This window comes from Apteryx rowi, unplaced genomic scaffold (assembly GCF_003343035.1).
Source record: "Apteryx rowi isolate R43461 unplaced genomic scaffold, aptRow1 scaffold_345, whole genome shotgun sequence".
Lineage (NCBI taxonomy): Eukaryota > Metazoa > Chordata > Aves > Apterygiformes > Apterygidae > Apteryx > Apteryx rowi.
The window spans coordinates 603,601-631,539 of NW_020449919.1; the positions used below are offsets into that span (position 1 = coordinate 603,601).

Consider the following 27,939-nt stretch of genomic DNA (forward strand, 5'->3'; position numbering starts at 1 on the left):
TTGACCCAGTGACATCATGTTTTGCATATTTTTGCATTTTAAAGAGTTAGTCATTTAAAAGGTTACAAAGAAACCATAACTCATAAGTAATTAAATTATTTAGCAGAAGAAGTATAAGAAGGTCTTCTGACATAGGTCGCTGTGGGAAGGAAGGAACATCAATGTACTGAATTGCACCTGTTTGTTGAAGATAGGTACAAACTGGAAGCTTTAGTCTTAGATTATGAATGCTTATTTTCTCATGGAAGTGGTTGAATAAATACACATGCTAAAACCAACTGAATTTTCTGTCATTGAAATGGAAGATTTTTAGACTGTAGTCACTAACAATGCTCAACACTAAATGGGAATTACCTTTCAAGACCTGGATAACTTCAAGATTTTACAGAAAACATTTATGTGCATGATGCATTTTCCCTTTACTGTACAGAACAAAAAGCTGAAATGTAGACCTTCGAGGAGATTGATATTTAATCTTTTCCTGTAATGGTTTAATTCAGAAATTCTTGAAATGAGAGGTGAATTAGAGGAACTTGGCAACTTGCATTGCCTTTCTGCAAGCTAAAGAGATTACAAAACCAGACAAACCTCTAAGCCCATTGAGATATCTACAGAACAGTTCACAAAAAGAAAATGTTTACAGAAATATTTTACACAATTACAAATGGAGAATAAACGAGGTATAATTTATTAGAATAAATTTACTTATTTTTCAGGTTGTGCTACATTAAAATACATACATATATACATACTTAAAACCTAACTGGGGTATATTCGTTATGAAATACAAGTGAGAATAATTGAGACCTCATATGATATCCTCAGGAAGGAGGCAGAGTGGACTGGAAAATTAATTTGCAGTTGAGAAATTGGGCTATCAACTAATGGGGTGCTTAGAAATACCACAGAAACATTCAAAAATCCTGCAATCCGGCTTCATCTGTGCACCTTATTTGAGCATAATTTACAGAGAGTAATTTTCAACCCCCTTGGTTTCCCTATTTGTAAATTAGACCTGATAATTACTTATTACTTGTGTGGGTTTTATGAAGATTATTTGATTACCCTTCTCTTTCTGGTACATAGCTTTCAAAATGTTAAGTAATATATAAATCTGAATAATCTTTCCATTAAAATCTTAGAAAAGTAAAATGTGCACAAAGTTCTTGTACCCCATGGAAGCTTCTGCAAATTTTTGTGAGAAAAGAGAGTAAAACAGTTTCATAGCAGAGAGGATAAAACCTTTAGAATACAGGCTTTAATTATAGGAGGGATAGAAATCAGGTCCTCTAAGGTATCATTGAAAGGTGCCGGGCCTTGGGGGCAGCTGTTGAATTCATTCTTTCGTATATGGTTTGAACCCCAAAGTTGTAGGTACTCAGTGAAGAGGAGCAGAAAGCATTATTGCAGTCTAGATAGTGATTATGGAAGGGTTATTTGCAGTCCTGTATGCTGCCTGTGTGGTTGGTGTGAATTCACTTCCATTCAGCCTCCAGTGATTTCTACTAGAAAGGCTGAATCTCACATTAGGGAGAGGTGATGAGGTTGAGGTTTATTAAACAGTGTTTGAAGCAGTATTTGAACATGAACATAATTATTTTTCATTAGTTCACAGAATTAAGTTTATTCTATACCATTTTGTTTTGTTTTGTTTCTTGTATTTCACTTACCATGAGAAATAATTTTCCACTGAAAATAATAATGAAATAAGACAGTGCTTAAAAAGGCACAGAAGATCCATATCAAGAACACAGTACACAACTAGGGGAGCAAAATGCTTATAATATGTAGATGTGTTTATTCAGTTTTGGCCTTGGGAACAAGTATCATGAAACAGGATTACAAATCTTACACATAGACATATTTGGGTTGCTAATTATAGATAGATGTAAAACATAAATTCTTTTCAAAACTTTTCAACGGTAAAACTCAAAATGTAATAACTGGGTTAACCCAGCTTAACTGGGTTTTTTTAGCCTTGAACATTGATTTTTCTGGTATAGCTGTGCTAACACCAAATTAACAGATAGCAAAGTAAAACATATTAATGGCATGATTTATGGTGAAATAAGATGAATACAGTTCTGCATGCAAATAGATATGGACCTAATGCAGTGAGGAATTAGAAGGCAGTAACAGGAAGGAAATGAAGAGTTTATTGTTTTTATAGCTCTAATATCCATTAAAAGTTAGTAACACAGCAGGTGACAGTTTGGGTAAGTGTAAAGTGAATGTTTTGAAATAAATAGCAGTTGGGTGACCTGGGATGTCAGGGCTCTAGACAAGGGTGTGTGTTTGTCAATATATCCTACATGTTTTACAGACTCCTCAGGGAACAGGGGAAGATACAATTTCACCTTTTCTGTGCCAAAACATTTTAATTATATCTTCTTCCAAGTACAGCGGTTCAGTAACCAAGGAGCTGACATTGATGCATGTGTTGATAAAGCTACAAACATTCAAAATGAGATTAACAAAGATTTTGAGGAAAGGGTGACAGCTAATTTTGCACAGTATTCTGCATCTAATTCAGGTCAGTGTAATGACAGAATATTTTATAACTGTTGTGTCATCCAGAGAGACTTTTATGATGCTTTGTGTTTTTGAGTATTTGTGTATATGAAAGTATAGTTCTTAATACATCATTCAAACAGGTTATAACTTTTTTATTGAACATCTATTGCTTGTAGCCATAAACAGGAATAAACTTTAGTATGTAGAAGCAATTTTATATATCCGTCAGCATTCATCACAGTGATAGGTTCTTTTTGTCTAATTCACCTTGAAAGTATTGACTTCAGCTGTGAAATGGGACCAAAACTACCGTATCCATTTTGCAGCGTGGCTTAATATCTGCAAAAAGATCAGATGGAGAAAGTTATATTAAATGCATTTAAATAATCAAGCTGTAGTTTCTTTATATTGTGTGAGACCTTTTGAGAACATCTCAATGTATTTCTGCTCTATTCTCCTCCTTATTTGAAGGCAACTGACATTCGTCTTTCACTTTTCTTTATGTTTGTGAAATTTCCTTCTTCTCTCTCGCTCTTTTTTTTTTTTTTATCCACTCCTCCATCTGCTTTCACTTTTGTTTGCTTGGGCCGTCTCTCATCCCAACTTGGTAATGAGGAATGCGGTGTGACCCTGACCTCTATCAGCCCATGCATGACCTTCTGACTCCCCCACGTCACCTTTGACCTTCTCTTTGACAGCTTGATTAATTACCCTGTGTTATGATTTATGAGTGAGTGCTATGTAAAAATAATAGACAACAGGTGGTCCTCTAAAAACTTTTTGTGGCATGTTTTCTTTTCCTGCCTAACTTGATGAGCTATTTTAAGTCGGGAACTTGCTGGGACAATGTGTGTTTGGCAGTAACGCAGCATTTTTACACACTCGGACACCGCACTGGAATTCGGAGAGCTCAGAGCTGAGGTGTAAAATATTGGGATGAAAATATTACAGAGTATTAGCAGGGTGCAATTGCCAAAATGTACATTGGGTGGAAACAGAAAACAGAGTCAACTGACATTTCAGACGTTTCAGTCTCAGGTCACGTCTTGAGAAAATTGCTCAAAATGGAGGGGGCATTTTTCAAGCTGAGCTGCATCTCCAACAGCTATGTTTACTTTAACGCTTCACTAGTGACTTCTGATTGGTTGTCATGACCTCATCCCACTGTTGCACCTAGGATGTCGCAACAGTGACATATATGTACCCTTCTCGCGAAAAAGATGGGAAATAAACAGAACGTACATCTTTCAAAAAGATGAATGGACATGGCTGTGCCCATTTTAACCATGGGCAGGTTTAAGATCTAAACACTTCAAGTTACATTTCCCTTGGGGAAAAACTCTGATCRTGTTGCAAACAATCTAAATAGAAATCTGAACTTGAAAAATCAGGGTGATAAGGCTTAGGAAAATAATCTCTTTCAGACAATTGCTTGCAGTCCAAAAAGATAGTTACATAGGTCAAAAGATTCCACTCCAGCCCCTGGCCTCCCTGGTCACATATGGTGTCCCATCTCGTGGATTAATATGCAGAGCTGAATGCTTCCAACACATTATTCATTTGGCCATGCAGAAGAGATTTCCCAAGATTGGGAATTTACCTCAAATAGTTCAGCGTTGTTTTTTTGTTGTTGTTGTTGTTTKGGGGGGGGATTAACCTTACTCTTAGTGTCTGAGGCAAGAATTTTGATATTCCTTCAGTTTCAAACATCTTGCTCAAACTTCCAGTAAGAGGCAAATGCTCTATTCCATTTGGGACTTGCATGTTACCGTGAATAAGGCTCTTCTGCATTTTTCTGACTTTGTAGTAGAGGTATTGTGTCTCAGATTTGTGATTCTTTCCAACATTTGACTTTTTCAGCTTGATTCCTTTTAGTCATCATTTGCTGGCTAAATCATAAAACAAGTATTATTTATATTTGTAACTATTTATGAACCTGACAGTAGAGTTTGCACACAGTCTTCTACCTTGGGAAGTAGCTACTTGGAGAAAGCTAGTAGACAGTATAGATTACATTTTCCTTTTAGCTCACCTTGAAGAATTAGAATTCAAGAAAATATTTGTTAATAGAGTATTTTAGTTTGAAAGAGAAACCATAATTGTATCCAGCGAACTAGTTGATTAGAGGATGAAACTTAGGTTTATCAGTGTCTGTGCTGGTTATTAGATCTCATCCAGATGTGCTAATGGGTGATGTAGACAAACTTTGACTTCTGGATAACATCTGCATTCTCTCAGATATGCGGTAGAACACTGGTCTTGGCTTGTATCACTCAGTTGAAGATCTGTGGAGGTTCCCCCTCCACCCTCCCAAATTTTAGCTCTGTGCTATAAAATGACTTTGCACTTTACACAGTGGTTTCTCCTTCTGTACGCAATCCGCTATTACTTACGTTGAATGCATATCTAATGTTTTACAAATGATGACAAGCTTTAAAAAATTTCCTGGATAGCCTTATTTAGTTACAGGAGGGTTCACTATGTTCAACATTTTAATAATGCTGTAAGCTCATGATAACTGAAATTGAGATTTTTAGTGACATTGTGAGGTACGCACTTACAAACAGGGCTTTCATTAAAAAAGGTATTTTTTAATGAATGTGTGTTTTGCCTTTGCTAAAAAGTAATGTCAAAGATCACATAGATCACTAGATAATAGATCACTGTTGTTTTGCCCTTTATTAATGTTTGGTAAAGAACTTTTTTAAAAAAATGTTAGTAGCTTTATATGTTCGATTTTGCATTGACTTGGTTTCTGTTCAACCCCACTGAGTCAGTGGAGAGTCACACTTTTTTTTTTTTTTAATTTTTTTGGTTGCACCAAAGTTTAATGGTGCAGCTATGCTCATATGATATGCATTTTCTAAAAATGAATTGTTTACATAGATGTTATTTAGGGCTGAGTATTACTTTTTAATAGAAAATGTTTGTTTGGTTAAGGCACTACAAGAGAGGTTATAATCTGGTGCAGTTTTACCAGTCATTTAGTTTTTCCATGTTGTTTTATATGTGTTACTATCAAATCTTCTTTCTGGTGCCATTGTTTACATTTTGCAATTTAGGATGTAGTAATTATTGAAGATGGACATGGTAAAGGGAAATATACTGCATTGTGTAAACAAAACAATATGAAAATAGATTATTTTCTTAAGAGAAAATCTTGAGAATTGCCAGGTGATCTTTTTCCTCAATTTCGGGAAAAATTGTCTCAGTTATTACTTAATTATTGTAATTGTGCTGGCAGGAGGAGCCTGCTATCTTGGAAAAAATAAAAAATAAATTTGTAAAGGGAGACACATTATGCTGCTTAAAATATAATTGATAAAAAACCTTTAATTGATTTATGAAATAGTGAATTTAAAAATGGAATCATATTTCATCTGTTGATGTCTGTGTGAAAAATTGACAGTGTCCTCATAAAATTGGACAAATGAGTCATGTAATTTTCAGTTATGTAATCAATAACTTAGACAAATTCTATTTCTTTGGTGATTTATGTATCTGTTTTGTGGTGAGCTTAAAGCGAGCACAGAGTTTCAAATTTCTGTAATACTTGTAAACCTATAATAAATACATGAATTTTGCATTTGGCATTGTATAGAAAGCGAAAAGGATCAATACGCGGAACGTCTCTGTTCCAAACAACCAGGTCAGGAGAATGAACACCAAACAAAGCATTCTCTCTTGCGCGCTAAAGCCACCAAAGCGCTTCCTACAAAGAGCTGTGCAACTCGGCCCCGCTCTGCTGTTAGCAAGCTCAAAAATCACGCTTTCATCTGAGGCGCGCAATCTAGTGCTGTTTCTAAATAGATCTGTTCAGTGGTGCTCTCCTCTGTGACAGATACTGAGTTTGGGGGTTTGAATTTTTTAAGTGGAAGCTTTTATATATGTATAGCAGAGGCTTATCACCTACTCACTTATAAGGTATCCAATAATGGCATGGATAAATTCTAAACTATGTTTTCTTTTGTTTTCCGGTCTTCTTTGCTCCCTGCCCCAGCTTATTTATTTATTTATTTATTTCAGCTCAATTCACTCAGTAGGGAGGGCAGGGAAGAAACATGACAGGAGACCACTTACTCATGGCACAGAGTCTAGTAAGGAGGCAATTTTCTCTTTGGCCTATGGTGACCTTTTTTGACTATGTTCCTTACACCAGAGACAGTGTACTGAATGCCTCTATTTCACCCTGTTTAGCAGAGTGCAACAGTGTCCTTTAACTTAGTTTTGGTGGGAGGAGAAGCTATGGCAGAAATTTGAGAAGGGCGTGAAAAGTTGTGCAGGCACAAGGAAGAGGGGTAGGAACTTCCTTCAAATGTGATTTTAATAACTAGTCAAGTGTGTCCAACTGTAGAAAATCACTAAGTGACAATCTGTCTACCTGACAGTGATCACAATGCGTTACAAGATTTTTGAATAGCTTTACAGATTAGAATAAAGCAAGGCCAAATAAAGTATCTTTTGTTGGTGTAGATTTGGTTTACTCTAGTCAGCTAGGTATGCGGACTACTTTGATCTGGCCTAGCCTAAATGCAAAATCAAGCATCAAATAAAAAGCTAGAATAAAGCTATTTAGTTAGATAATTAATATAGACATTTTCAAAAAGTAAGTCTTTATTTCAAAATTCACTTTTACAAGACAGCTTGGTTTTCGTTGGAACCCATAGTAACTTTAAGGACTCATCTGTTAAATGCATGTGCTTCTCTTTTCTCTCTGCATTTACGATTATAACATTCACAAATAAATGCAGTTGTTATAAGGGTTACCATCATTTGAAAATCATAATAAAATAATTAGCTGATTAATTCAGGGTTTATTTCTCATTCATAAATTCCTGTATTTTTCAATCAGCTCATTTTCAGAGGCACAAAAATGCAGCTGGTATGTTCAAAAGCATCCTGCAGATCACAAATTTTCTCTGTGTTTTTGAATGCAGGACATAATCCCAATGAAGTTTTAGAGCAGATTTAAAGAGGTACTTAAAAGTCATCCGCACAGTAAGAGAGTTGACTTGTAAGCAATAGCAGTGAATCAGTTCTGGTATAGATTCATTGTTACTGCCACTATTGGTTTGTGCATGGTATGCTTGTTGTCAGCTAGACAAAAGGTTTTACTACTTTAAATTGTGCTGAATAGTTTTATGTAATATATATATGAAATCACTCCATCCTTTCTATTATAAAGGTCTTTATTGGCTGGGCATAAACCTTTATATCCATCATTCTGTAGAGTTTGTATAATAATATTTTGCTTTTAGTTCTAGTACTTTTTTCTGGAAAAAGTCATATAATGTGCTTATGAATAACAACGATATATTAAATTATATTAAAGGTAAAATAGGCAACTTTTCTGATGCTGAGGGATGTGTATATGCATAAAGGCATGAGCAAACATATATTCACACATCAATATTCCTTTAATGACAAAAATGAAACAAGCAGAATATTCTTAAAATATTCTGAAAATTATATTGTGTGAACTTACTGAAATAAATATACACATTTTTAAGAGCATTAAAGTAAATTCAAAGCATTCTCAAGTATTAAATCTCCCTTTTCATATTCCTTTTTTTTGTCTCTTCTAAAACAGGAAGGCTATGGAGTAATAGTACTGAATCCCAATGAGAACTATATTGAAGTGGAGAAGACAAAAGCCCAAGTACAGCTCTCTTCTGATAGCTCAGATGAACCTGCAGAAAAGAGAGAAAGAAAAGATAAAATCCAGAAGGAAACAAAGAAGCGACGTGATTTCTACGAAAAGTATCGAAACCCACAAAAAGAAAAAGAAACGGTGCAGATGTATATTAGAGTAAGTTCCTTTTAGTTTTGTTTGCCTTTCTTGAATAATGTATATACATGTTTACCACCTCTATTAGTATGGGTTTTTTTGTTTTTTTTTTTAACATAAACACATTACTTTGGATGGCATTCAAGAGTTCATTCAAAGTGGCTGGCTCTTTATTCTATTGATATTTTTTTGTCATTTATTGAAAGTGAAGATTTGGAAGAGTTACAAAACATTCCTTTCTAATTTCAAAGAGGGACTTCAACTAAACCCCAGAGGAACTTGCTGGTGCTATCAAGACAGAGATTGATTTAAGGAAGACTTTGTAAAAATGATTTTATAAACAGAGGTGTACATAAGAAACATTTTCTACTGCAGTTAGGCAACATATTAGCTTCACAACATGTCATGCTTGCACTTAATATGTATTATATTGTTTTATATTGGGAAGGCAGTAGTTATAGCCTAATTGTTTTTAACATATTACCTGCTGAATTAATAATGTATTGTAGAAAACACCGGTGTTCATCTTGTGTGGTAGCAGATTTACCCTATAATGTATTGTTTTCGTATGAGCAGCCATCCATTGTGTTACAGTAAACTTCTGAAGGCAGATAAAGGCAGAGAGTTATTAATATCTTAATAAATATTTAAGCCAGAATAGTTTGAGAATGGTGTAATGAGGAAACCCTGTCCCTTGCTCTTTTCTTACTCAGTGAACCTTTGCACTTTGTAATGCTACCAGCATGGGATCGTTATAACAGTGCTACCCGAGGATTTCTAATTCTGCAGGGAGCACAAACAATATTATTTGCACTTTGACACGTTCTGCTTCATATACATACTATATACATTCTAGACTGAGTCATGCAATTTCCAAAGCCCTTATTAGGAAAGTTAGCATTTTCAGTCAATGGTAAGACATGTCAGAAATGCCACAGTGTAGTTAAAACATTAAAAATGTGTATGCCTTTCTCGTGTGAAATTGATAAAAATCCAGCAAAACAGATGTTAGAATCATTTTAGATTTTAAGGTGTTCCTATTAACTGTAGTTTAAAATAACATTAACTTACAGGAGAAGTACAGCTTTGCTAGCTAGCTAAAGATTTTGTAACCTGGCTGTGAGAATCATTAATAGCATAAGATATTACTGTATCTTTTCAGAAATGTCTCACTACTGAGTATGGGAAACAACAGGGTACACATATATATATATTCAAAGTTATCAACAGGGCACTTCTTTTTTCTAGCTGCTACTTTTTATGAGATAAGCCATTCTGCCACCAGTCAGTCCCTGTCTCTTAAGAGAAAAAAACAGACTCGTTAACAAGGGTGTGTCAGAAGCTAGTGGATATTGTGTATTCCAGAAATGCGTGTAGTCAGCATGCTGGTCTAGCGTCCCCTTGTTGAAAGCGAACCCTTTTTAGCAATTCCACCTTCTTGTGTTTCTCTTGCTTGATGGGGCATGAAATTTGGCTTCAGGAGGTTTGACCCCCAAAACATAAAATGCATGACTCCATACTGTTTTCTTTCTTATATGAGTATATGCCTTAAAGATGACTGTTGACATTCCCTTTATTCTGTTTTCTGCAAACCAAGGAGACAAATAGAATGAGTTTTACTGAAAGTATATGTGGTGGTCTCCTTTCCTTGACAAATTAACTGAAAGTGGCTTTTCTGATGCAATTGGTGTTGTATTCTGAAAGACTTTTTTGCTTTTTCTTTAGTAGGCTCTAATACAGTGAGTTTTTTGAAACAGAATAAAAAACGCTCCTTTATTGGTACATGGCAGGATAAGTTATCGCAATTCACTTGCCTATCAGTTTCTGAAACAAAACCGTGCTACCTTTAGGGTACCATTTGCTCTGTTGGATGGAATGGTGGCAGGTGGTTGCAAGGGGAGTGGTGAATTTAGCATGCTCTGCTCTCTTTTCCTTTTCYGTGGACACAGGTGTGTTAGTTTGCACGTAACAGGCAAAATGGTGCAATGCCATATTTACAATGTACTTTTTGCCTGTCCTGATTGGGCATGTAGGATTATGCATGCTCCTGAAAGCACCCTTTGGTTGCTGCCTGGGACTTGCTTCCAGATTTATCTTAGCCATAGGCTGTTATGAAGTATGGTATGGAAGCTGGCTATGGGTATTCTCAAAGGGCAATTTAGATTTTAATTCTATTTTTTCTGTGGTATAGACTGCCTTTGACTCACTGGGCTCTTGAAGAAATTAAAAAACATACTGTCACTCCAAAGAAATACTAAGGGATGGTATCTACTTTGGTAGTAATATCATTAAAGAATTTTGGAACACTTTGGTAAGCCTTATGTCATCTTTGCCAGGCGGGGCAAACTGCTGCAAAGAGACTAGGTGAAAATTTTGGTTTCCTCACAAGGCTGCGGCAAATACATTCACTGAAGCACAAACAAGCAAAAAGACAAGACATCCACAGCATCTAATGTCAAAGGAAAATTTGTTTGTGTCAAACATACTGGAGAAATTGTTTAAGAGTGTTCATAAGTAGAAATAGATAACCTCAGTTGTGTTCGCTTAGGGTCACTAAGATCTCTTGTGATCTGACGAGGAAGTGCCTTCTGAACAAGCTAAAGTTGTCTGGATGATGGTCTACCTTGTGTAGCTAGACTTTCCAAGATTTGGAGAAATGCAACTCTTCCATTATTCTTTAAGTATTTTCTTTATTTTCATAGAAAATACAAATACCTGGGGTATTCAAGAGTAAGAGCAGAGCCTTAAAATATAAAATCTCAAATTATGCTGTATTTTCAAACAAAATGAATATAAATAAAAATGACTATCAGAGTGTGTAGTGTATTAAGCATAGTGCATAATGCTTGAAAGATCAAAGACTTATTGTTTCATGCTGTAAGTTTCCTTAACTATGAAATAATGTGCTTTCTGGCGTACATTAAAACTTGTTAAAGGGACTGATTTGGTCTGGGCAATAAACATCATGTCAAACATTCTGGCAGGAAAACCTGCTTAATATGTTTTGTAATAAGACAGAATTTTTTGTTCTTGAAAACATCTGCCAACTGAATTCAAGAGTGAAGACAGAAAATGTCATCAATTCAGTAACAGTCTTAAAAATTTGGGTTCTTTTTGAGCAATGCAGACCAAGGAAAAAACTTCTTGGTAATCAACATTGACTACAATACTTTACAGAATGATTAAACAAAAGCATTTTACTTTTATATAACGTGTTAATGAATGCATAATGGATTTTAATATTCTTACTGTTCAGATTTTAACAAGCATATTGTCAGCAGATCATATTTAAAAGCGTCTGTTTTTTAATGTGTTGAATTGAGAATTGAATCAAATATCTAAATATGTATATACGTGCTTTTAAAAAGCATATTTCTATCCCTACTTATAGATATTACCCAACATTTTTTCTTAGACCACCAGAGGCTGCTGCTGTGCATATTAGCTAATGCTTCCCCCAGAAACTTAGTACCCTAGCCAACCTTCATATATTACTGAACTAAAGTCAGAATTTGTTGATCTCTAATCTTTTTCTATGGCAACAGATCATACAGGCTTAAAAGTGACATGATTATTCTCTCCATCCTCCAAGCCATCTCCCACTACCTACAGATTCTCACATTGACAGTGTCTTCTCTATGTTACAAGGCACTTAGAAATGTAAATCAGTATTTGTCCCCTTCTAAATAGCATGCACCACTTAAACAGGTATACTGAATGGATTCTGAAATGTTATTAAAGAAAAAGTATAAATCATTTATAATAATAGTAATTTGTAATAATATCATCATTGCCACAAGAGTTAAAGGATATCAAAGAGGCAAGTATTATAGGAAGAAGTAATATCTTTTATGAGACCAACTGATGGGGTCAAGTTTTCTGGACAAGAGGGATAAGCTTTTGCTAGGCCTGTTCCTGCGAATTTTGTCTTTTTTTTTCCACTAAGATTAGCTGTTTAATAAAGATAATTCTTACTGCAAATTTTATTTTTACTATAGTACAACGTATAACAGTGCTATTTATACTAGTAGCCTATCAATGTAATTAAATTAATTTTGGACATAACTTATTTTTTCATAAATAATTTTTCTCACTTTTCATGAGAGATTAAATAAAAAAGATCATGTGCAACTATTTAATTCATTTTACTAAAAATGAATGTATCAAGATAATTCCTACCAATATTTAGAGAAAAGTGATAACAAGCACGTTTATTAATGCAAGGTTAAATATTTAGTAACTGCTAGTGGGCAGGAAATCCTGGCAAGAGCGTAAGCACAGTTGTGCCATTTCTGCTTATTGTTCCGTAAGAATGCCACAAGACATTGCCTGCCTTAAGGTCACAGCAGAGTGTCCACTTGTGTCTGCTGACCTTTAAATGCAGCAGATTTCATTCTGAAGATTGAGCCTTTTCCTGAACGAAGTAGCTTCAGTTCCAGCTAGCTACCTTGGGGATGGCTGCGTGGTTGTTCTTGGACAGATGCAGGCTCCCTTTACTTGCACTGTGACTTGGCAAGGCGTGAGCCCGCTCTGATCCAAAACCTACACGACTACATTAGTGTGCTGCTGAGCCCAAACTAATTAGCCCTTTACTCCACCAGAAGAGACAAAATGATAAGCGTTAGACAAACAGCTCTCAAGAGATCAAGGGACATGCTCAAGTTCAGAAGTCATCTGGGGCAGAACTGGGAACAAGAACTCAAATATCCAAAGTCTCATTCCAATGTGTATATGATAAGAGCTTTTCTTCCCTATTATAAAGTCTTAATTTCTGTTTTACTTTACCGATACAGCTAAAATAACCTGTGATATTAGTTTGTCCATATTTATATTTCAAAGCTCTTTGCTTCCCTCTGGTTTTGTGAGTTCTCTTTCACTTCTAAGCAACAGCAAAATCATCCTGACAATGGAAAACTTAGGAGAACTGCTTGGAAATTTCTATGGTTTTCATGTTCTTTCCCCCACATCCCATTGGACTTTCAGAGTTAGAACCAAAGAAACAAACAGATTGCAATTCAAGTGCTGGGGCATAAAAGTCTAGTGATATTTTAGGTGCCCTAGGGTATTTGGGACATCTGCAATGATCTGGCAGATGTGTTACAGGACCTTCAGGAGACCTGCATCCCTCTGGCCCAGTGGCTGAAAGCCAACTGTAATACTGTAAAGCATCTAAAATGGCACTGGGCACCTACAGTTAGACCCCTGAGTCATTCCAAAAGTGTCAGATAAGTTTTAAACTCCTATAATAATTTCTGTTTAACAGGAAAAAAATAATTACAACATTTCCTTCTATAGACGCTACAATGAACAGACACCTTTATATTAAATAGCCAGAGTACGTAGAGTTTAAAATATAGTACCATTAAATGCCTTATAATTTAACTGTTTAGCTTGTGCAGTTAAATTAGATATTTTAATAAATCCTGAGTTTGTAGAGACTTCTTATAGTATGTTTTACCTTTATATAATGTGTCACAGAATGGTCCTATTTGTTGCCTTTTCCTTAAGCAAGCAAGAAACCAGAAAAGCAGATAATCACCAAAGGCAGATTTTGCATCTCTTCAAGAGCGCCGCTAGCTCTTCATTCTGCCATACCCTTTCTTTGTTCCACATTTCACAAGTGTAGTTTAATCAAAGAAAAGGAATAAACTGGGGCCATCTAGCTTTTGTGTCTTTCATTACGTGATGTCAACAAAATGTGTATTGTTAGATCGGGCTCCTAAAAGTGAGGCAAGCTGTATGAGTTTCCAAAAGAAAGAATCAGCTTGCATCTCTCCTCCCACCGTGAGTTCTGTAGTACTCCTGTTGTTCTGAAAAAGAGCTTCTCTTACGGGTCATCCAAGCCATCCTTCCTTTCAGTCAAGATGCAGGCTTAGTAAACCTGGGCAGTTAGGGAGCTGATCGTAAAGCAAACTAGCTCAGCAGAAGGCAGACCTACTTGTTGATGACAAGGGGGAATAAAATTATTCAAACTTATACTCAGATACTGGCTATCTTTGATTGTGGAGCTATAGCAGTTAATAACTGAAAAGACCTAGTAGGTCGTGTAGGCTATCCTCCTGCCGGTGCAGATTGGTCTCTGTAAGTATCCTTTATCATCTATCAAATAGAATCAAAGGATAATATACTTTTAACTGATATCCAAAACAAGGATAATAACTTCTAACTTACTGTACACAGTTATTGCATATTTTGATACTAGATTTGGGTGTGTTTGGAAAAATGGCAGAAAAATGTTGGCAGGAGGTCAAGTGGTAACATATACCCTTTTTGCAAAACTGGGAGATTCTTTATATGTTTCTTTTCTTGAGGATCAGTTAGCCAGAAAAAAAGTTCATACAGTGAGAGTTCTACATGCCTACATGGGAATTAGTTTCTGTGAGTTAAATTTATTTAGTACCTCTTAGATATGAGTGATGCTGTTGCAAAATAATTTTTTTTAAGGGAATGCCCCCTCCACTCCTTTCTTCTAAAGATATTTATGGCTGTTGAATAGGATATGTGAGCCGTACCCTGATGCGTGGAGGTCGGGAAAACAACATTTGTGGAGACCTAGGAAATGAATGTCAGCAGCCAGGGAACTGGGACACAGGATACAGTACATTCACGTTTTCGCCTGATTTGCTACAGAGAACAAAGTGAAAATTGAGGAAAAATGTGAATAACAAATTCTAGCTTTTGGAGTTTAGATAACTATCTGACTGGTAGTTCCCCTGTAGTCTGCTTGGCTGTCTGCAGCAGTAACCGCGGCCAAATGTGCTGGAAATAGTGGAAGAAATCATGACATGGAGGAATGTGGAATAATCTGCCCTGCAATTAATGGGTAGCTTAAAAGTTGAAAAATGAATTATTATAGCCTTTTTGTTGTTATATTTTAAAATACTTATGAGTGAAGGATTTTACAAAAATCCTTACTTTTTGTGAATGTACTTACCATGTGATGTTATTTAGAATTATTTGCCTCTTCAGAACAAGGTTTATCTTTTTAATCAGTTTGTTGTGATCCCTTTACAGGCAAACAAGTATGCCTCATCATGAGCTTTGAGGTGAACAGAATCATGAATTCAGTTGTTGCTATGCCTTAGTGAACTCCATAGCTGATCAATATGCCATGAGAAATACCTTTTTCCACCTTCAGCTTCCTTTTCACAATGTCGAGACAGAAGTACTTCTTAAGATATTACAGTATCTACAGCCACCACTCATTTAAATTTTGAATAATCTTCCCATTCCTCTTTCTCAGTTGAATCCTTGTTGTCTCCATTTTTTCTCCTTGATTAAAAGGGGATGCTAAATTGATCAAAAATGCTTTGTGTCTTTTGTGGCTGGTAGTGTCAGAAAGAGGTCCTCTTTCCTGAATTGTTTGGATGTTGGTCAACCATACTGTTCTAGACTTTAAAATTTAACAGTTCTCATTCTCTTTCTCTGTATTTCTGATCAGTACTTGTAAGGCGGAATTAGTCAATACACAATGAGATTTATTTTCTTTATAATCAAATAGTATTTGAATTAATTTAGTGAGTTTTCCCAATAGATGGCACTGCTGGGAATGAAAATACTGAATAAAGTAAGACAGACTGAGTTCCACGTAGAGTTACTGAGAATTATGTGTTTAAGAGTCTGAAGTTTTTCTAGGCTCTAAAGCACCTTTAGAACAGTTTGGGAACTTCTAGTTTCGTACTTTTAGTAAACACATGAAACAAGAAAAATATCACAGCCATACTAAATAGGTTCTTCAGGAAGTAGAGGAGGTCTCTTCATTTGTAGCTTTTTACAGAGATAAACATACTTTTTTAACTGGTAAGCTGTACAAGTAATTATCATTTGGACGTGGGAATTGTGCATTAAGATAAAATGGGCTCCAGTTTCTATTCTGTTGATATATTGCATCACAGGAATGATTCTTACTTCACTGTCAGAATGTGCTGCAATAACTTGCAGTGTATCTAGACATGTCAATTTTTATAGCAGTTTAGTTCTTTAATAGAATACTGGTTTGGATTGCTAAGCTTCTGCATCCCTGAAAAAAAAAGCAAAAATATTAGTTCTGTTTTTGTGATGTTCCTATTGAATTAGGAGTAAATAGAAGAGTTGTCCTGTCCTAGAAGACTTATTTTACAACTTACATATTTTCTAATATCTCTTAATTTTGGTCAGTCCTTAATAAAATACCTATAACACAGTATGAATCACAAATATTTTTTGCAATTATTTTTGCACTTAGTGGCCTGAAACTAAGGAGGAAATACAGGAGAGACCTTATTAGTGGGAGAAAGCAAGTAAGAAAAGTAAGTAGACCTGTAACAGGAGGGTACATGGTAGCTTATAAATAGAACTTGTAGTAAGGCCTCTGCTTAAGCAAAGTTGCCTTCATAAAGCTTCTGAATTCCCAGCCTCAGCTGAAGTAGCCTTCTGTCAAGTCCCAGACATTTTGAATTCCGTGACCATGTCTATACAATAGCCTCAGTAACAGTGTTAACTTGACACAGCAGTTCCCCCTACACACACACACACACAATCTACGTGAAAGTTCAGCAGGCCTACACATGCTAAGTGTCCGGAGTCCTACAGGCTCTAAAGGACATGCTCTCTGAGCTAATGTTTGTAAACATAGGATATAGGCAACGGGAACATTTCCTTTTATCAAAAGCAAAGATTTAATGAGTAGATCCAGTCATATAGTAGAGCAAGTAATTAAAAAAGTAGTTAGTCAGACAATATGCTTGGTATTTCATAAGCATATGTAACATGTTTGTTCTTTGGAAACTAGTGCTTCCTTCCACAATGGTTTTTCGTTAGTATCTCCTATCTTTTCCACCTGCTGTGTAACTGAATAATCTGATTTCATGGATCTTGCAAGTTCAGACTATACCCTAGCAAAATGGGCAATTGACAGTGTCACTTAACTGTGTCACAGCTACTCTGTTCTCAACTTGGTAAAACAGAAACCTTAATAATTGCATGTAGATATTGTTAAGAAGATATATATATTTCTTTTAGTGGTCTGGTTTTCTGAGAAATTCTTTCCAATTTCATGAATTAAGTAATGAAGACATTTAATATAGCTTAGACTACAGAAATACTTCAGAAATCTGTTTTCTAGATTCTGCAATTAACTTTGTGGCCTTATCCTTTGATAAGTCAGTGCCCTTATACATTCCATCTTGCAGTACACTTCTCTGAGCCTTGGCTACTGCCCTTTTTTTCTTGGAAGGGCTTTTCTGTTATTTGAAAAATGAACAAACACATTTGATGACAGGATCATGTTATTCATCATGTGTCCTTCACMCTGGCTGCCAAAAAAGGGTAGGCTTATGTTTAATGTCTGTTACTTATTTTTAAATCCTCAATGGTGAAGACTTTGGCCATGTATAAAATCCTCCTCATTGAGATATGTCAAGTTTTCAGACACCGCTTGTTGTTTAAGGATCTCACTGCTATGTCTTAAGTCGACAATTGAGTTATTGCTCTGATGGATCTTAAAATAACAGAATCTGATCTGATCATGGTGTCCACTTCTAGAAAAGCATCTTGAATATCTTTCTGTTACTGTTGACTGTTGTTCATTATCTTCTTTTGTTTTTTCCTTTCTCTTTCTGTTTCGAACTACCCCAGTGACTGGTAGAGTTTGGTTGATCTTTGGTGGATTTTTATCCTCATGTGCACTAGACAGAATATCATCTCCAGAATGGAAGTTTAGATACTGTTATTATTCTGTTAATATTATGATAACATAGTCATAACATAGTGTTCAAACAACATTATGAAATATTTTTTTTTCTACCTGAAGATAAAGTGACTGGACAAAATTCAAGTCTCCTAGAACCAGTGAAGACTGCAGTTGCAAAAGGTGACCACTGCCTCAATTCTGCTTGGGGTCCACAGACCGTCCAAAAGTTGACAAGAAAAAGTTGTGACATGAAAGTACTGTAAATGAGTACATGTCCTCAGCAGTGTTCGTCTGCAGAACCTCTCTGGAGTGTATGCAGAGTTGCGTTATCTCAGATGCAATGCTCTACCATGTAGTTCAGATCGAGGGAACTTACACAACCTATGTTTTTACACCTCTGTGATGCTGGAACTATAGAGCTCACTCTTTTTTTCTTTTGATTGAAACTACCAGGCATGGTGCTTGTGACCTGTGCTGGCTGGCATTGCTTTGAGCAGGATGTTGGACTAGATGACCTCCAGAGGTCCATTCCAACCTGTGTGGTCCTATATTGCTGAGGTCCACTTCAGTCTTCAAAGTAGCGTTCAAGTTGGGCATGGGCTCTGTGGACATTGTCAAGAGTGGTGAATTGCCCTATCTCAGAACATTTGGCACTAGTGATATTGTGGTTGGTCATTCACTTCTGAAGAGTAGGCTCAGGTGATTAAGACCGGAAAGCCCCTCCAGACAGTGGTGCTATTTGGCATTTTTAACACAGGCATATTGAGCAGAAGTTTCAGAATTTCTTTAGAAAAGAAGATTTCTTAGCAGATCAGCTGCTTAAATTTGCTTAAAGAGCTAAGAGCAGTACAGCAATATGAGTTTTTTTCCCAGATGCTTTCCAGACTTTTATTAGCATGCCCATTTTTACATAATGGGAAGGTTAAAAGTACTGTCCATGTCCTTCTTATTCTCCCTTCTTTGTTATTTCTTTAGCAAAAAAGGATCTTGTCTACCTTGTTAATTTGAGTTCGCAAACTTTCATTTTAAACTACAAAGCAGTTCTTAAGTTTCAGGAAGGCAAAAAATACCCTGTGACGTTCAGATTGATTATTTGCCAAGTGTGTGTTTAGAAGAGGATAGACATGGCAGAATTAAAAAGGTTGCAACTTTATTAAAGCATTAGTGAACAGCAGTTTAATTAAGCCTATGAACAACCAGTTCTTAGAAGATTTTGTCTACACTGTTAATTTCAAAGTGAAAACAGAATCTATATCTCAACTGCACACCAATGCTTTAGCTACAAGTTGCCTTGGACAGGCCCCCAGAGCTTCTCTTCATCTCTTAAACCTATGCCCATGTTTATAAAGTATTACAAATTTGTTAGGGTACTCGTGTCCCACTGCATACCCAACAGCTTCTTGTGAATGCAAGTCTTTGGAAAAAGTCTGTTCATACAGGCACCTGCATCATCAGCTATTCCGTGCTGCTTAATGGAGAAACAATATTGGGTATTCTGGCATTGTACTGGGATATCTGGCATTGTAAATATGATCACAATTTGGAGGATTTCCCAGACATCCAATAGGTGGCAGGTATCCTTATCGTTTGTTGTCAGCTTTATTACTAAACAAGGTTTAAGATTTAAAATATATTTATATAGAAACATATTTGCACCAGCAGAGTTAAACTACCAAAATAGCAAAGTGTTCACGGTTAAACACTCTTCAACAGCTGTTAACTGTAAGATCTGTCCAGGCCATTCCAAAATCTTGGTTAGCCTGCAGGTCTGGCTCATTATCCTCTGCAAACCATCCAGGGCTAACCAACCCAGAGAACTGTCGGAGTTACAAGTCTGCTACTTGTGACATTAAAGGTGCCAGAAGCCAGATCTGCTATTCTGTACAACCTCCTTCTCCTGTAGTGCAGGGCAGAATGAATCCGCCTTCTCTTTTCCTATTTATGTGCACTTCATTCCCTATGACTGGGCACTGGGGCATTACATGGCAATGTGGGGATTATATTATTTCCTTGCAGCCTTTTCCTTAAGGTCTTGATTAACATTTCTATTATGTACCTTAATTAGTACATTGCTGGCTTCACTCTGGCTTTACAGTCTCTTTAAAGCACAGGGGTGTTACTTTATAAATTATGTCATGAGAAGTATTAATTGGATGAACACTTTTCAAGATTTAATATTGAGCAAGTTATAGGCTTTACGTAGTGTTTACACATTACCTCCAAACACAACAAAAAACAGATTTGAATTTTTTATTAGAATTAAGGAAACCCTTTGGGTTTTTTTCACAGGAACTTTACACTATCTTCTTAGTTCCTGCTGGCCCAACTGACTTATCTGATAATTGCTATGGTAGAAACTACCCTGTTTGTATACAGTTATTAAAACCTGGATAATCAAAATTATAATGATATAAGGTTACTAACCACACATAAGATTTAAATATGTGGTAAATTAAAGACTGAAATTATGGATACGATCTACATCTTGCTTTTGCTAATCACTGAAAGTTGGTTTTTTTCTCCCAAAATACTAAGGTGTAAAAAACCTCACAGAAGAATGACCTGTGACGTTGAGCAGAAGAAGGTKCTCCATCTATAATGCTTGCATGTTTTTAAGATAAGCTTTATTGGGTTCACACCAGCATTGACTGAAGTGAACTGGCCTTTTCTTTTTTGTGAGACTCTCTGGTAATGGGATGGAATGGTCAAAAAGAGGAAATGAGATTTAACATTTATTAAATAAATACAGGTTTTTGGTTAGGATTTTTGTCTATTGAATTTCATCCTGGTGTATTATAGCCAGCTAGTATAAACATTGAGCATATTTTTAAATACTGGAAGACTTATCTATAATACGGACAATATGTGTATATCATAATTGTCAYGCTGTCATGCTATGAAGGTTCGATAGCAACGACTGAGACAGTAATATAATAATAATAAAAAAGATGTTCATTTCCTCACACAAGTTCTTGGATTAGTAACATCCATTAAAATAATGCGATTACTAATTTAGGAAGGATAACACAAAACCATCAGTTACTAATTTAGAAAGGATAACCTGAAACCGTCGATTACTGCGTTATTAATTGGAAGGACTGCTTATCCCTACTTGAAAGCTTTCTTGTTCACTCTCCTAGTGAGAGAACTCTCAACCTCGAGGAGTTACCTTACCCCAGCGTCCCAGGAAAAGGGGAGGGGGGGGATACTCACGGTCCAGCCGGAGAGGATGATCAGGTCACGTTCCCGTCCCTGCTCAAACTCTCCTAGCTCCCAAGTCTCTTTTTATACGGCTGGGGCTCTGGGCAAACACTGCTTTTGCTGACTTTTAGCAAGTTTCGCAATCACAGGACTGTCTGTTTGTCTGCTCGGGAGGACCCTGCTAGCGAGGCAAGACCCCAACACCTCCGTATTGCTTCTCCCCTCCCCGGGGGTCCGTGCAGATTCCAGGTGGCAGACTTCACTTCTTCAGTCYTGTTARTGCTGCCATTCCGCAGCCTTRYACATATCAGTCCTTGCGCATATCGGTTGGTAGACGACTTTAGTCCTGTTAAGTCCTCTGTTCGGCAGCTTTGTGCACGTCAGCTCTTGTGCTATCAGTTCTTCTGCATATCAACTGACAAACTTCAGTCCTGTTAACTCTTCACTCRCCCGTCAATAATACAGAGAAGTTTAACAAAAAGAACTTAAAGGGTAGAATTATTTTTTATTAAAGCACAACAAGGTCCAAACCTCCAAAACTAAGTGTGAGTTGAATGAATGCAGGTTTCAGATGCTGGATCTACTTAATCCTTATGCTAARATGCATGTGAAATAAATAGGTTTGGTTACTAAAGGATTAAAATGGCATCACAGACAATTTTTAACAGTAACACTAGCTACATTTTGTGGGTTTTTGAGGATTTGTTTTTCTTATCCCACCTTCCAACATAAACTGTGTAGATTTCATAATCTTTAAAAAATATATGGTATCCTCAAGACCATCAGTTATCTCTGGAATTTCTTTTCAATTATTGTTCAGTATGTAATCTCAATAAGAACCCCAATGTCTGACCTGTGCTACCTGAGATAGAAGATTGCTCCCAGTTTTCCAGTTAGGTCAACCAATAAAATTAAGATATGATAGAGGGTCAGTGGAAGAAATTCATATCAAAACAACTCCTCACCATGTCATTATGACAACCTGCTGTAACAAATGTGCTTCTGTTTTAACTTATGACAGTTAATTGCTAAAAGTAGTTTAATCTGACAGTGGCAAGATGTTGAAAGACTCATGAAGATGTCATAAAAGCGACCTTTCTGCCCATGTGCAGCAAAAAAGCCATTTTTAACAAGGAGCCTCAAAAAACAGTACAACTTCTTTTGTACTTTGTTAATTAGTTATTGATTTGAAACAATGCTCTGCCAAATATTGTCAGATTAGCTAGACGCCAGCAAGGTCACAGTGTGACAGTCTAGTCCTGATAATCTTATACTATATAAGAATTCTTTTTCTCTGAACCTTTTGTTCTGATATCCTGAGAATTACATTTCCTGGCTTTAGCATTTGTGCTAATTTAAAATACAGCCAAGCTGTCTGTTATGTAGTTGAATGTTTTGAGTTGTTAAAAAGTGACACTACATTATAAGAAAAATTGGTAGTGTCTAATGATCTTAGTTTTCTATGTTACACTGTTGCTATAATGCCAAAACCCTCACTAATCTCAGCAAAAAAGAGTGTACTTTAATAAATTGGTCAGCATGAGGGAGTCACAGAGTTCAAGTTGTAGGTAAAATAAGTCATAAGGCTGTTTTGAGGTTCAGTAGGTTTAAAGATCATTTCCTAACATACAACGTTAGGAAAAAAGTAAAATTCAGAAGTAGAATTGAGGCATGAATAACCCAACATTCAACTTCTCACAACTCAGAGCTCTGGGTTTCATTATTGAAACAAAAAGCAATGGAAAACATGAATCTGAGATTTGGGATTGTGTCTGTCATTAGTTTGGATAATTATTTTATAAGCCAATGGCAGGTACTTCAAATACAATTAATTATAGTAGGCTAATACTGTATATTAAGGCACTTCAGAAAATCTTTATAACTGTACATTAAATAAATAGTATATCAGTGTACTTAAAGCACTGAAGCGCTTACTGTTGAGCATGTTAAATCTTTCTTTCATTTAAATAACCACATCTGCATGTATATAATAAATAGAGACAAAAATATCAAAAAGAAAAATACAGAATGAAGCCATTCTATTTAGTTTAACTCATGTAACAGATATAAACTCTGTAACAGAGACTTTACAGCCTGGCTTTGTTCTCAAACCAAAACTGTAAATGAAAATACTAAGTTGTTGTTTTACTTAAATGTGTTGAAGTTTCTTAGATTCATTGTTTCCTGTGGTGGGGAAATCTGCATTTTTCTTGGCCAAAATGCTATTTTTCTTGCAATAGCACGGTTAAAAAATGTCTGTTTCTCATTACAACGTATAAACAGATTGAAAGAACTGGAAAGTAAAATACTTTTCAAGTACTTTAGGAAATAGAAAAATAACACTTTTGCATGACTTCAATTATGAGTTTTTGAATGTTTCAAATGCATTCATTTCAAAAGAAATTCTTTTTAATAGTCAGAAAAATCTATATTATCATTAAAACAGCTAGCATGGTCTCCCTTTTTGTTCTGCAAAGATAATTCTTCTTGTAAAACTGTTGTTTTCATTTTTATTTACTTATTCCCACAATTAATCTACTAATTGCCAGAAACTTGACTGGTAAGGAAGACAGCTGTGAGTATAGAACCTGGTAGTCTGTTTTAGAAATGTCCTTTTGTTCAAATTACTCAATCACATAAAAGGCCATCCTTGGTAATGTACATTATGTTAGACAGAAACATATTGTGGGCAGAATCTCAACCCCTGGGATTAAGTAGTTTGGAAAGAAAAAAAGTAAGTAAAGAGACTTTGGACAGATGCATGAAAAATGCAAGCATACCTGCAAATAATATTGTATTGAAAAGCAGCTGCCTTTGTTTTTTGGAATTTTTATCTCTTGGAGTCTCATTTGCCTAATTGCTGCAGTACTTTAAATTACATAGAATATTTAAGTCCACGCACACTAGTTAGTAGATAACATTCTTAGCAAGTCGTGGCACAGGGATTCTCATGTTAACTGCATAGGTATTTATCAGAAGCCTATGGGCTTATGTTATGAATGGTTTGATAGAGCTGTTCTGAGGAACTGCTGTTATACCTCAGGTCTGCCATGTTTCTCCTTACAGAATTTTCAAGCTGTTTGCCAGCAAGAAAGATGCTGTTTCATATTCTCAGTTTCTTCACCTGAAACCTTGCAGGCTTTATGAAAAAGGGAAAAAATACCAAAAAGCAAAAACTCTAAAGTCTGTCAGACTGCTAAAAGGGAAATTGGTTATATTTTTTTTTTAAGAAAAACTTCCTTTGATTCATTTCCCTCCTTCCTCCTATTCTCTCCTCCTGCACCTTTTTCCTCTCTGTGAGTCAGCAATGTTCTTGTCCCCAAACTACAAAAAAAGAAAAGTCATATTTGTGTATACGTTTTTGTCTTCATGATAAAATAATTAGCTTAGGCAACTTTTAGCATGTCTGTCAATTTGGAAACAATATAAACAAAAAAAGATGCTGTATATATTTACGGGCAAGATCTGTTGTGAAGAAAGGCTTTTTTAACTGTCTATGCTCCAGCTTGATAAGGAACAATGGATTGTTTAAAAAAAATTAAAAGGTCATTTATGGGTTTGTGGAGACCCTAACTGTAGTCCCAAACAGATTCTTAAAAAAACAAACAAACTTTTTCTGGAGATGACAGTTCAGAGGCACTGAGAAACAGATTATCACTGTTTTTTAATTCTTTTCTGTCTCCTTTCCTGCACTTTACTAGAAGACAGTTGGGTGGTGATGACAGGACGTGCAGCCACAGAATCTAGCAGAAGTAATAACAGGAAAATCCGAACTGGGATAACAGGCTGACAAAGTTGTCTTAATATGGCTGACAAGCAGATACTTTAACCAGGGAGATGTTGCTATAATAACATGCAAGATTTAATTAATTTAGCCTGAGATCTAGTTATTACTTTATAAACAGCAAACCCCTTCAAGTTATAAAGTATGTGGGGGAAATTTTTCAATCCCTGAATTTCAGAATAAAAAACTAAAGAGGCTATTCAAAAAATTTGAACAGAACAATCTTACAGCAGAAAATATTCACAATATAAAAAGAGTAAGGTAGTCTTTGTTGCATGGGATCACTGCAGATTTAACAGCACGAATACCATTTGCTGCTTCATTAGCTAGATGAGGGAGTTATAAGAAATACCAGCACTCATGCTTCAGGGTGTAAGCTGATCACCTGCAGGATTTGGAAGGGATCTCTTGCTTGCCCTTCAGTTATTACAACGGCTGCTGTATCACATTGCACAGATTGCAGAGTTTATTGTAAGCAGTTTTGAAGCATTAAGTTTGGCCGCTGATAGAGATACAGGAAGGAGATGGATTGCAGATCTGCTCCTTTATGGCATATCTTGTATTCCCATGTCACAAGCAAAATGTTACCATTTCTCTGCAAGAGGCATTAAGATTCTTTACTCCCAATCAGCAGCAGAGCGTCAAGGAGCTCTTTATAAAAGCCTTTCTGTTTGTTTATTTTTGCACAGAACTTGAGCTAAACTTGCAGTGTTCTGTATTTTGTTTATTATTATTATTTCTTAGCAAAGCTAAGAAGTTTCACCTGTGATGAGAACTTTCTAAACACGCTCATCTTCTTGCAGCATCTGAGAGGTCCCGACATGGCGACGGTCTAAGGGCCTCCTAACGAAGATCTACACTTGCCAAAACTGAAGTATATTGTTAGATCAGTGAGGCATTAATGCAGCTGAGACCACTGGCACCTCTGTGAATAATAGCTGTAGGCACTGACAGTTTCCCTCCAGGATTTTAAGCCGTTGTTGGCCTGTTGAGATATTATGAATTAGGGCTGGAGGCAGGTCCTGTGGCCTCGAGGGTGGAGACGGGGTTTTGAATTCCAGGCTCTGTCTGTTCCTCACCAAGCAGAGGTGATAAAAGCACTTTGGAAGAGTCCTTAGAAAAAAGAGAGAGGTTTTTGGTTGGTTGGTTTTTGTTTTGTTTTGTTTTTTGCTTTTAATTCAGAAGTAACTCTAGGTTATTGATTAGGAACTATATTAGCTGAACTCTTAGCTGAGAAAAACTCTCCTCTGGCTCAAAATCAGTTGCTTCATTCTGTTTCTTGTGTGCAGTAAAGCTGGATATAAAGGGGAAAAGTAACTCCCTCGTACTGCCCAAAGGGAGATTAGGATCCAAGTTCCCTTCATTCTCACATATATATAGCATAACTCTGAATTTTATTTCCTGACCACCATCACCAGGGAAAGCCCAGCTTCTGTCTGAAGTGGGAAAAGTGGGACGCAATCTGAAGTAGTGTTGGATTGTAATTGTGGTGGGAATTGGGGAGAACATGGGCCCTAAGGTTCCAGGGGAGGGGCCAAATATGAAATGTAAAAAAATAAGTTAACGGCTGATGTTGGCAAAGACAGGAACTAAAATCCAGTTTCTGCTCAGTCAGTTTGTTACTGATTGACAATATTATGTATGAACTGTAGAAGTACAGGGTGTAACATGTGGGCTCATAGACACATTAGGATGGAACACACACATGCAGACTTCTCTATTTGAAGTAAAACATTGCTACTCACTGAAACCTTTGGGGACGTTATATTTATGGTAGAGTGAATCTTGGCATTTTGATAGGAAATAAAAGGCAGACAGTTTTGGAGTATAATCTGTGATTCATCCAGTGAACTCTCCAACTCCTGGAAACCTAAGGACACATCTATTTTCCATTCTACTGCTATATATCATTTTGTTTTGAAAGAATATTTTTGTTGTCTCTCTCTATATAAATATATAGTTGTTCATTGCTAAAATAATCTTGCTTTCCCTTTGTCTCTTAAACAATAGATTTCCTATTTATCTGATGCCTTTCCCAGACACCTTTCAGAGTCAGGAAGACTCAGCTATCGATGTTCTTCAGTCTTGAATTAAAACTTGCCATTTTAAACTGAGCACACAACCTAATCTCAAAATTCACTTCACAGCAAAGTGTGGGTATCACTGTTTCCTCCCAAGCCATCTCTTCATCATCGTTCCATGGATGGTGACAATTTAAATATTTTTCTCAGTCTGCTAAATACGTTTTTGTTTTACATTTTTATTTGGCTATTAGATATGCCAGGTATTACACATTTCATGCAATACTTACTCGTTTAGCAGGTCTGTCAAGATTGTCTGCCTTGCTGATAAATTGTCAGGCATTTTGGAGGTGGGACCAGTCTATAACTTAATAGAGTGTGTATTTAACTGCAATACCTAAGATTTCTAGTCTTCCTTTCTGCTTCTGACTATAAACGCATAACAGCTTTTTTTTATTAAGGTTTCATAAGCAATATTGAGAACACTTCCATCACTGGCCCACTTCACAAGTAAAACATTCAAGAAATTACACAGAATCACCTCAAATATAACGAGGAATAAAACTGAGGTCTGTGATATGAAAAACCCAACCTTAAGTCACTTTGCCATACTGTTTTCAGAAGATGTGTGCTGAGTAACAAACATGGCTGTGCTATTTATATTTACTATATTGCACACTGCTGGACTTAGCTATTGTGATACCTGGTATCTACTTCTGTCTCAAAAGCAGCTGTTACTGCCAGAGTATATATCTTGCTCGCTTCTAGAGGTTGCCCTTAAAAAAGATAATGTAGTTTTCTTATTTTCCCAGTTATTCCTATGAGGTAAGTGGAAGAGGCTTACATTTTTACACTCCAAGACTCTTGGTTTAATCCCTGCTGAGGTCAGGTAAGGGAAAATACAATGTGACTGTGTCTGAATGCGTATGAACAGAGTTGCTGAATAACAAATAACATTGCT

The 27,939-nt window shown here is 36.2% G+C and overlaps 1 protein-coding gene across 10 annotated transcripts in view; it reads left to right on the forward strand.

Moving 5' to 3' along the window:
* The window catches only part of FAM172A (family with sequence similarity 172 member A), a 302,076-nt gene that overhangs the window by 115,271 nt on the left and 158,866 nt on the right, over window positions 1–27,939 (forward strand). For all 10 annotated transcript variants that reach the window (XM_026072631.1, XM_026072624.1, XM_026072625.1 and 7 more), the window contains one exon: window positions 8,105–8,323. In XM_026072631.1, the coding sequence (XP_025928416.1) occupies window positions 8,105–8,323 (219 nt within the window). The remainder of the gene's footprint in view (window positions 1–8,104; window positions 8,324–27,939) is intronic.